The sequence below is a fragment of the Adiantum capillus-veneris genome, chromosome 26 (assembly GCF_014529385.1).
Source record: "Adiantum capillus-veneris isolate H3 chromosome 26, ASM1452938v2, whole genome shotgun sequence".
NCBI classification, from domain to species: Eukaryota; Viridiplantae; Streptophyta; class Polypodiopsida; order Polypodiales; family Pteridaceae; genus Adiantum; species Adiantum capillus-veneris.
Window position 1 is genome coordinate 94580749 of NC_140956.1, and position 11887 is coordinate 94592635.

General features: G+C 40.3%; 1 protein-coding gene across 1 annotated transcript; it reads right to left on the reverse strand.

The window, feature by feature from the left end:
* Window positions 1-7866: 7866 nt before the first annotated feature.
* On the reverse strand, window positions 7867-9122 carry LOC147423838 (uncharacterized; the record flags this gene model as incomplete). Its single annotated transcript, XM_086501516.1, has 2 exons — window positions 7867-8671; window positions 8989-9122. Coding segments are annotated over 2 exons (624 nt in total), but the record flags the coding sequence as incomplete, so codon positions are not given.
* Window positions 9123-11887: the final 2765 nt, after the last annotated feature.

The following is an 11887-nucleotide window of genomic DNA, read 5'->3' on the forward strand; positions in this document are numbered from 1 at the left end:
ATTTACTCATGCTGGCTTCCTATCGGCCCTTGAAAAGCTTAGCCAATAGCATTTGAGCAAGCTTTTTAGTCATGCTGGCTTCCTATTGGCCGGTGAAAAGATTAGCCAATAGTATTTGAGAGGCCCAATCAAGAGCCTTGTGACAAGTGTCCACCCCTTTCCTCTTTTGTAAAAGCTCAGATAATTAATTTAATTATCTAGATTGTTATTGGACCTTTTAGTCTTCTCGCCAATAGGAATTAAGCAAATTTGTGGGCTGCTTATTTCTCATTGGACCTTTTGACTGTCCAATACTCTTTTTGGGAGATTAATTCTCATTGGTTCTTTTATCAAGAATTTCTAAAATAAGAAATTGAATTTACACTAGCTCAATCCTCATTGGTCCACCTCTTTGTCCATCCAATAGAATTCAGGCAAGAATTGGGGGTTTCTTTGCATGCCTGACATGTGTCCTGTTTACTTTGTGGAAAGGGTAAGCTTAGTTATATAATGTGTGTGTGTGTGTGTGTGTGTGTGTGCAGTCACTTCACAAGCTTTGTCATCTTCCCAGCTCGCCCTCTAATCTGTCCTCTAGCTGTTTGGACTTTTGTACACACACAAAGCATCCAATTCCATTAACATTTGACCATTGGACTTACACTTTGAAATTTTGGAACTTAACTGTTTGAAAGTCTTAATGGGCTGAACCCTAAGGTCTTTGGAGCCCATTCATTGCACATTGCTCTTCTGCAAATGGTACCCCTTTGGATCCCTACTGTGGGCCCCCTATGTGACCAGTTTGCTAGCCTTACTTATACTCTAGCTTTTTCTCCTCTGGTACTTCCCCATATTAAATGATCATTTTAACATGAGAAAATCATTTAGGAGAATTAGATATTAGTGATTATGACATGTGTGTAGTTGGTTCTAGTCTTTATAAGCATCATATACTTTCTATGGTTGAGCATATTGAGTCTAGTGTCTTGTGTCCAGAATTTCATATCTATGCTCTCCGTGCACTTTGGAGCCTCCACCACCCCATTGTACCTATGAGTTGTGGGCTTGAAGCTGAGTGTGTTGCCAACCATAGTGTATATTGGTTAATGAGTTTGTCGAGTTCCATTGCTATGTTGTGTTTTCTTTCTGTTGGAGTGGCATTTCATGCATATTGCACTAAGGAGCACCCATAGTATAGAGCACGATACACTTTTCTGGTTACATTTCCCAAACTCATCACTCACAATCCAAGCTATAGTTTCAATCCACAAACCACCAAAATCATTATTCATTGCATCGATCTAAAACTCCCCCAAGATTTCTCAGAATTTATAAAAATCACAAAAATGGAGCTATTCTTGTCATATCAAGCTCATTTTCAATTTGATTGGAGCCCAAAGACATTTGGCTCAATGTGTCAAAATCAAACCCCTTCCATTTGGCATTGTGTAAATTACTTCTAGCTTATCATTCCCAGCTGCATGTGGCGTACATACCATACAGTGTACCGCATTGACTCAATAACATGCATCATTTTAATTACAAATCTGGCCAGAATCTTATTTGATACATCATTTGGCGTAAAATTGAGAAAATCAATGGCAATATTGAATACAATTGGTAATCCTAAGCTCAAAAAACTACAGATATGCAATCAAACATATGATTTTCACAACATGCCCAAGGTGGCATGACACCATTGTTAAAATGGATATTGTCCATACCATTATTGCAATGGCTTCATCAAAAGGTTGGCTTTTGCATCAGACGCATGTGAAGAGTGCATTCTTGCATGGTGACTTGCAAGAAGAGGTGTATATGGAGCAGCCACAAGCATAATCTACCTACTGTTGGTTTTTGTTCATAAATGATTGCTTCTCAACATTCCAAACATCAAGAAATCTTAGAGAATAACTTTGGAGCCAAGATCAAGAAGCGTAAGATATAAGAATCAAGAAAAATGTGTACAACTTGGCCATACTTGAAGGAGAGGACATTGCAAGTCTCATCAATCATGAAGAAGAAAGTAGTGCCCAACAAACAAAGTATCATGCTGGTGATAGCCGTTTTTCGGCTCTCTGTAATTGCCATAGTGAGTTATCTCACCCTATCAAATCACTCAAACACTGTGGTTACCCTCACCTTTTCACTGTATATAGGTGCGTGTGAGTTAGGGGACTTTTCCCATATCTCCTTACTGAAATAAAAAACCCTCAATTAGCTAGGCATTGGGCTAGTTGAGCCAAAAATAATAATTAAAAAAAAAATATAAGTATATTATGGCCCATGCGTATGTAAATATTTCTTTGTATATAGGGCCTAAATAAAATATTTTTTCATAATTATTTTGGTATTTATTAAAATATTTCTACCTAGGTGTGTGTTATTTATGCTCTGTACATTGCCTCACCATTACCACAATTTTTCTTACCATTTTTCATACTCTTTATTCCATATAGAATATTTTCATGTAAGCTTCTCTTATATTTGGTGTAACTCCACCCCAACAAAAATCCAAAAAAACTAGTTTTATTTATGTGTATATTTTTTTCACTATTGTGATTTTTCCCTTCCTACATCTATTTTGTTTTTTTTCAAAAAAATTAGAACACCAAAAATATTTATCTTTTTATGGTAGCCTCATAATGAGAGAGATTTCTTTTGACCCCTTTATATTTTTTCCACTTATATTATTTATATTTGACATGTACATATTTTTTAGACCCCTCAATATTTGATTTTCTTAGTTGTACTATTCACTTATATCATGATCTCAACAATATCTTCAATTATAGACCTACCAAATAAGGTCAAGGGTAGGTGGCATGCATACATGCACTATGGAGGGATCACTCTTGGAGGTATTCAAAAGAATCATCCAAAGAAGGACCCCACAAGGACCTTGTGCAGTGGAAAAAAACGGTCGGTTTTGCTGAATTTTTAAAGTTCACTTGCTCTCCGAATTTCAAAAGGTGATACAAACAAAAGTTGTAGTTCGTGGGTTAACCTTTTGCCTCAAATTTTTTCATTTTTTTTTGAGCTACGAGCTGTGAGCTATGATTTTATTAGTGGACCCCAGTTTTCCCATGCTATGCAGCCACACTCTCTCTTCCACTTTATCATTTTCCTCTTTCACACACACTTCTCCACTCATCATCCCCACCTCTCTCACCACTCCTCTCTGCACCCTACTCACCTTCTCCTCAACCTTGAAGAATAAGAGAAACCATGGTGAACTCATACCTCCCACACACAATTCCATTCCAAAATTGACCACCTAGTCTCATTTTTCCTCCTCTAAATTACCCATATCTATAAAAAAATCACAAAATTCAGCCTCTTCTCTTAAAAGACAGCATCATGGTGGTTGATTACTCAGCTTCAATTACCTTGTCTCTCAAGGAAGGTCAAGAGTGGAGAAAAAATGTACCGTCAAAGCTAGTGGACCGTCAACAAGCGTCAAAATTGGCCCTACTCAAGACACTTGGAGCATCAACCTTGTAAGAAATCCACCTTTTCTTACCTCTTAAGAGTTTTTTCTTCCTTATTTGTATCCTACATGGATACTCCCATTGTAAATATCCAATTCCATTTGTAAATTAATACTAACTCTACTAACACTAACCCACTATGAAAAGTCCTATCACCTCCATTTCTCTCCTCTCTCTTTCCCCACCAACTTCTTGATAATTCCAAGCAAAAGAAATTAGATAAATTGCTGAAAATCTAACCCAACCATGGTTAGAGGTGTTTTTTGTTAAGTTCTTGATAGCTTGTCTTTGGTGTTGTCATCAATCTAGCCATAAATCCCACATACTATAAGAGGACGACAGGGTGGAGAGGACTCCCCTGGCTTTAAGACAGTGATTGGGGTGGCTTTTCTTGTGATGTGTTGTGGTGAAATTTACGCAAGCTATGTTGAACAAATACTAATTTCACTTTGATTTGTCATGACAGATTTGTAAGAAGGTATTAATGCAACAAGCACCCCCTCCCCCTTTCTCTCTCTTTCTTAAATATATAGTTGTGTTTGCTTGATCATTGCCGATACGTTTCAAAGCAGCCCGAGCACTATCTCTCTCTCTCTCTCTCTCTCTCTCTCTCTCTCTCTCTCTCTCTCTCTCTCTCTCTCGCGTGTTTTAGTGTGTGAGAGTGTTCCATTGGTGTTAGGGTTAGTGTAAATTCCTTGCTTGTTTGTGGGTTGCTCTAACGATTCTCCTCTTTTGCGTCCTAGTTCGCTCTTAAACTAGGTGGTGCCCCTTGTGTAGTTGGGATTTGGCTATGGGTTTGTTGTTTTGGTTTGTGTTGTGTTGTGCCCCAGCCCCATTGAGTAGCACGGGAGCCTTGAAGGGTGTCTAGAGGTTGCTCTTCTTGTTGCCCGCCCCGGACCGCCTCACTGGTTATCATTAAAAATGTAGATGATGGGTTAGTGGATGAGGAAACGTCCTCCCTAATTGCCAATGGTTAGCGTTGGGCTATGGAGCGTGAAGCCTTAGCTTAACCATGGTGTTAGGGTTAGGGTTAGGTGTTATGACAAGAGCAAGAGCGCACACACACACACACAGATATATATATATATATATATATATATATATATATATATATATATATATATATATATATATATATAAGGGTTAGGGTTAGGTGTTATGACAAGAGCAAGAGCGCACACACACACACACAGATATATATATATATATATATATATATATATATATATATATATATATATATATATATAGAGAGAGAGAGAGAGAGAGAGAGAGAGAGAGAGAGAGAGAGTATAGATACAATGATAGGACTCAAAGTGCAATGCTTCATTAGAAAGTAGCCTCTGATATAGGCTTGGTGCTTTACAATCATTGGCTAGAGAATTGCGCCCTCTTGCTATTGGACCATCTCATCATTTTTCCTTCCTAGGTGGCTAGAGGGATTTCCCACATGGTGCCACAAGTTGAGCTTACCCTTACAGTCAACCCCTTAAGCCAAATTACTTGGGGTTTTACAAAGACTTCATGTCTTTTTGGGTTCATATGTTCATGTCATGGTGTACTCCAAGGCCCAACAAGATTCATCTACTTGATGCATCATGGTAATTCAATTTGATTCATCACCATGGTTCAATTTTTGAGGATACATTATAGCGGTTCTTGATTGGATTCATTACTATGGTTCACAAGTGAGACTTAGTAGGTTTACTAACAGTCCTACGAAGTACAAGAAATTTCCTTCATTCAATTTGTTTGAAGGGGTAATCATGTGTATCCCCTCCAAAATTTGTCTTGATGTCTTTGTTTGTTGTTGTCTTATTCATGTCATTTACTTTATTTGATTTTTTCATCTTCATGTTTTCATTCATCATCTTCATCTTCATGTTGATGTTGTTCTTCATTGGTTCGAAATTCCAAGGATGCGGCCTTCATGGCCATTGTCGTAATGTAGCACACATTCATTCCTTTTGTTTTATTTGTTGATTCTCCCTTTGGTGGCGTTCTTTTGCTAATCATGAGTGATGAGTATTAGTAGATTGATGTTGTCTTTCATTGGTCCAAAATTCCAAGGATGTGGCCTCATGGCCAATGTCCTAATGTAGCACACATTCATTCCTTTTGTTTTATTTATTGATTCTCCCTTTGGTGGCATTCTTTTGCTAATCATGAGTGCTGAATAATAGCAGATTGATTCCTTGATATGCATGGCATATAAGTCACAATTGCATATGAAAATGGCCCATGAGGAAGGTCTTACCGTTATGGTGGCGGCAGTGTCTAGTCCTCTCACAAAGGTGGGCATACATGTGGAAGCATAGATGTAAACTTACATTTCATACATGATTTATTTTGCCATTTAGTTTTAAGGCATTCATTGGGATATGTGCAAGGTTGTTCAAAAAGGCAAATATGTGCCTCTCATGATGTGAAGGCACTCTTAAGTGAAGATGTGCGCATAATCATGTGTGAACTGACTCTTTGAACTCTCAAGAAAATGCTACTTGGTGGGAAAGAGCCCTTTGAGTGGTAGGGACTTTGGAGCAACAGTTTCCGCGGGAAGCTCGATGACACAAAGTAGATAATCATGGAAGTAGCTCAATAGTACAAGCCAAAGGAAGCACTTGATGGCGCCACCTGACGCTCAGGCAGAGAATGAAACTAGTGGCGAAGAGGATCTGCGCAAATGGAGGACTTGAGGCTTTGGCCGACAACTGGCAGCGACGAGTGGCAACACTGGCAAGCATAGGGGGGTTTTGCAGTGGCCAAAGGTTGGATATTGGAAGATGTTGTGGAGGGAAACTCTGGTTCACGCTCAGCTACTTAGTGCACCGAGTAGCTTGTTGTTGATAAAAAATGTCATTTGTATGTTGACGAGCAGTATGCAAGACACTCCCCCTGTACGGATCTCACCATCTCTTATCAAGACAAATTGATAACCTTTGGCATTCGCCCATGTTGCTCAATTATAATTTAGCAAGTTGAGCCTTCTACCTTTCCAAAGGGCAACACCCTATTAAGAGTGCTTTGACCACAAGCACTTGTGGATTGTGAGATGCCTAATAAAAGGTAATGATCTTGAATTAGATAGGACTCACACAAGCAAGGAACACTCCACACACCTAAAATTAGCACTGAGATTAGGGCCTCTAATCTGCCCCAAATCCAACAATTAAGGGCTCTGATTGAAGCTAGTTCATAGATCTTCTCATTAGCCCTAACACTCAATTGAGATGGAGAATGCAACAATGAATGATCATGCATCTAATTTAGCTAAAAGTTGAGCTTTATTGGAGGATAGAACGCACTAATAAAAAGTCCTAAGCCGTGCTTAATTAATTATTGATATGCAAATACAACAAACTGCACACACACAATAGCTACAATTATTAAAACACCACTAATAAAAAAGCTTACTAATTAAGAAGGGTAGTGGCTCATTGGTATTGCCAAGAACGTGCCCATGCTTAATTAGCAATGCTAGTGATTAGGGAGAGGGATTATTATGAGAGCAAATTGATTAGGCCTAGGTATGAACCGATGGGTTAGTGGATGTGAAAGTGTACTCCCTAATCACCAATGGTTAGTGTTAAGCTATGGAGGGTGGAGCCTTAGCTTAACCATGGTGTTAGGGTTAGGGTTAGAGAGAAGGTGACTAGGGTTAGGTTATGTCAACAGCAAGAGCATAGAGAGAGAGAGAGAGAGAGAGAGAGAGAGAGAGAGTATAGAGACAGTGATAGGACTCAAAGTGCAATGCTTCATTTTGAAAGTGGCCTCTAATATAGGTTTTGTGCTTTACAATTATTGGCTAGAGAGGTTGTACCCTCTTGCTCTTGGACCATCTCATCATTTGTCCTTCATAGGTGACTAGAGGGCAGGGCTTCCCCACATGGTGGCACAAGTTGGGCTTACCCTTACAATAGAAATCGGCCTCCTTGAGTATATTGTTGTCTTTATAACCGGTTGTTCATGAAAGTGATGTGAACAAGGATGGTGTATCAAAACAATAAGCTCTCTCCCTCTTACTTATTGTATTCATGACTAGATGTTTGAGTGGTATCATTGGGATCAGTAAAGGCACCACCAAACACATGTGACTAGTACGACACCACGGTCCACATTCAGAAACACTTACGTACACATAAAATGAGGTGTTGACATCATGCTTCATGTAAATATGAGTGGGCCTATTTTTCGGCCCTTGATGCCATTGTTTCCTTAAGGAGGAAAATCTGGGTTTGAACCTATAGCGTAGGGATTCACAAAACGAAGAAATGAGAACGCTAGAAGGAAGAGTATTGTGAGTTAAAAATATTTGCGATTATCTTAAGGGGTCCACTTCAAAATTTGTAAGTGTAGCACGTGAGTTGACTCGAAGAGTTACAAATTACATGCAAAAGAGGGGTTGAAAGATAGAAATTTGAATTAAATTGTAGGTTTGTGAAGAATTAGGGGTAATTTGATTCATGGTGAAGTGTGTGTAGAGAGAGATTTCATAAACACATCTTGGGCACAAGTGTTATAGGTATTTTTGGAAGGTGAATCCCTTGGGGGTGATTGTCTAGTAGTCTTTTGGATATTCTTACAAAGCTTGGCAAAACTTAAATTAAGCAGCTTGGATGTATAAGACAAACACAAGTCTGCATTTTGGCTACTGCAGGGTCGTTTTGTAAGGGCGTTTTTGTTTGTCGAAAATGGTGTGAATGAAGGGAGAGATTTACATGGCTAGAATGAGGGCAGGACTTGATTTGGTGAGGGTATTGCCAAGTTGGCTTTGCCACAAGGGATGGTATGAAGACGGTTTCAAGACGGTGAGGGAGGTATTGAGGTACTCTCTGAGTTGGACAATTTTGCCATGCTTCATGGTCCACACATGCACCCAAAACTTGCTCTCATGAGGGCTCCCTGCTTTACCTTGGCCTTCCACAAAGACGTTGTGGCTAAAAGGCCGGACGCGCACAGGTGTGAAAACGAAGGACAACTGGCTAACCGCACCAGTGAGGAATTGCATAAGATGCTGGTCACACGCGGGCCCATGGAACGACCACTCCAAATCGTTCGACGCTAATAAGCTATGCACTCTTCTGGCATCGCCGGCCGCCAATGCCTCGTAGAAGGAAACCGCCACATGTCGGTTCTGCTCCTCGAGGGCCACCGGTGCTGGCGCGCTGGGAGCCAGCTTGCAAACTGGAGTCTGGGAGTGGCAGCTGCAACCAACAGAGAATAGGGTTATCTCATCTCTCAATAAACAAAAATGTGGCAAGGAGCGATAGGAAGGCCTATTTTGTATTTAATTAAACCAGGCAAATGCATCACACTCATGTATAATGAACACGTATGGTCTAGTCAGGGTTCGAGCTCACGACGTTCACACACAACCCTACAAGACATACTCAGATATTGACCACTCAGGATTCGAGCTCACGACGTCAATCCCCGGCTTCTCGCCTATGCACAGGGCGACCGGTCAGGAGCTCCCAAATACAGACAGCCATACACTCTATGCAGAGAAAACGAGACGAACCTCTGTACAGAAGGGAGCGCAGAGTAACAGTAACTGAGTAGAGCAGAGGCAGCCTTGCCGAACTTGGACACAGTAATCACTGAGAGAAGTGGATCGAGATGGAATTTAGAATCAGCTCCGCTCCTTCGCCCCTTTTAAAAGTCTCGTGACTCGCAAAGGCAAACCTCCCCTGGCTACCAGCGGCCACCAAAGCAGATCCAAATTGATCCTCACCGTCACTGTTCACAATTCTCTCACGGCTTCTAGCAAGTTGCAACTACTCATGGTTGGTCGGCATCTTCGCAGCCTTTAATGGGAAAATTACCAAAATACCCCTCTAATTTGTGGAAATTCTCAAAATACCCCTCAAATTTCAAAAATTCCCAATATACCTTTCGATAGTGATAGTGCACACATACGAGGTCGAATCCACCGCCATGCATGAGTTTGTATTTTTGCTCAAGTAATATGAGTTTTCATGCACGAATAAGTGAGATACCATGTTTTTATTCAAGATAAGTTTATGCAGGGGACACACTAGCATTAATGATAATGTGTTCCTCGTTGTTGATGAAAACGTGGACCCATTTGCAAGCTTGAAGATGTCACCAACCATGGCAAGTCTCTAGCCTATGTATCCTTCTCTCAGAGGCCTTTATTATTGCCCAACACGCACAGATTTTCTATGAGTATGGCAATGCCTCATCCGTTGTGACGACCCTCCACTTCTCACACAATCAGGTACCTCTTTGCATGTAGCTTCAAACTCTCCCTCTTATGAAATGGACATGATATCTCTTGCCCCATCATCTCCTTTCCTCTATTGAAAATTGCACTTCACACGATAGATGAAAGCAATTTGTGGTTAGTGTTTTCTACAATGAGAACATTTAGAGATGACAAAATGGGAGCATTTTCTAGCCAGAAAGTTCCACCGGGAAAGCCTATGTTTTGGAGTGCCTTCATAAGTTCCTCCTCCACTAATATCTCAGAACCAAAGCGAGCCCTTTCTATTTTCCCTGAATGAATATGAGTTTTCATGCACCTTCCCAACGAGCAAGCTACCATGTTTTCATCCAAGATGAGTTTAGGCCCACTTTCAAGGTTTGGTAACTTGAAGGTGGCATCAATCATGCCAAGCTTGGGGGGTGCACCTTTAAGAAACTATTTATATAACCTGCGCTCAAAAAGTATGAAGAAACATGCTTAACCACGGGTCAACAAAAATTAAAATAAGGCCAAAAAGACATTGAGAATTTGCTAAACAATTAGCCAAAGGAGGTGTAATTGGGAAGAGTGGTGCATTTATGGCCTATTAATGCCAAGAGATAGATGCCACCTAGGAAAAATTCCAAGAGTTTGAATTTTGACGTGGGTTTATAGCATTAAAGAAATATAAAATGTGCTATGAATGCCTTTGGACAGAACTTTAAGGTTAGAATGGCGAGAACATGGGCTTTTGGGTAGACATTTGAGAAGGGGGAGAATATGGGATTGGGGTAGACATGTGAGAAGGGGGAGAGCATGGGCTTTTGGGTAGACATGGGCAACAAGTCACCAACAATGAACGAAAGTCGCCAAGAGGTGGAAAGAAGGGCTAGATGCAGCATTGTGACTTGAATGTGGGGCAAGGATTTGGAATGTATGTGGCTAATCCATGTTCAATTTCTCATGCAAATGGGCTCCTCCTATCTACTCTTCTCTATGCTCTCCTTTTGTCAAGTTTTCACAGCCACAAAGCTCTAATGTATTGGCAGTTCACCTCCATAAATTTAGCCCACCATCAGTGTCAAGCTCTCTCTCTCTCTCTCTCTCTCTCTCTCTCTCTCACACACACACACACACACACACACACACACAAGAGTACATATGTTTGTGTGATTGATCTAGCAATTATTAGGCGTGTATTTACAATTGCTACACAAATAGACTAATCTCTTTAAGTAGTCTTAATTTTGCTACATTAACTAATTGATCACACATTTGTATCAAAAAAAGATGATTTATCTTTGTTCTATAAGAGAGATCGGTCTAGAAAAGATTAAGAACAATTGATTTGGATTATAGTTGCAATAATTTACAAAGAATTCTAGATCTTAATCTAATTAATGATGATGCTACTCCTCATGGGGTCTAGTCTATTGAAATTCTTGCTTTTAGATTATAGGATGCTATGCTTTGTAAACTTAAGTGCAAAAAATAACTCCAAATAGCAACTTGATTCTCATTAATTGTCGTAAAATCTAATATCTAACCAACCCAAATGATTTTCTCATATTAAATTGATCATTTAATGTGGGAGAATGAACGGGAACAAGGGTTAGAATATAGACATGTGCTTATGGATCTATCTCAACACGGGGCCAAGGTTAAAGGGGTCCAAATGAGAGATGGTCTGTCAAAGAGCAAGGCTAGCTAATGGAGCTTAAATAACTTAGGGTTAGATTCATTAAAGACCTAGTGTTAAAAGTCCTTTGACCTTAGGCAACAAGCTAAGGTTGTGCTTGAGGTGGGAAACCGGCCCAAGCTTGAGGTGCTTATCGTGCTTGCTGACTAAGGTTCTTAAGATGCTTGAGGTGCTTGAGGTGCTTAATGACTAAGGTGCTAAGGTGCTCCATGACTAAGGTGATTGAGGGGTTAAGGTGTTTCAAAAAGTCAGACTAGATCCCTACTTAAGGGGGGGGGAAGGGGGGCAAGCCCTCATTGTAGGGGCATGAGAGAGAACATAGACACCCTCACACAAGGTAAGCCTAGTCTAAAGAAGCAACAAGGACACATGTCAAGTTCCTCCTCTCCATGTTGCCCTCATGGTGTGCCTAAAGCCTATTGGTTGGCCTCTCAAGGGGTCCAATGATAATTGAGCTAATTAAATTGATTTCTTATGCATTTATCAAGTCCTCTCTCACAAAGGGGAAACGGG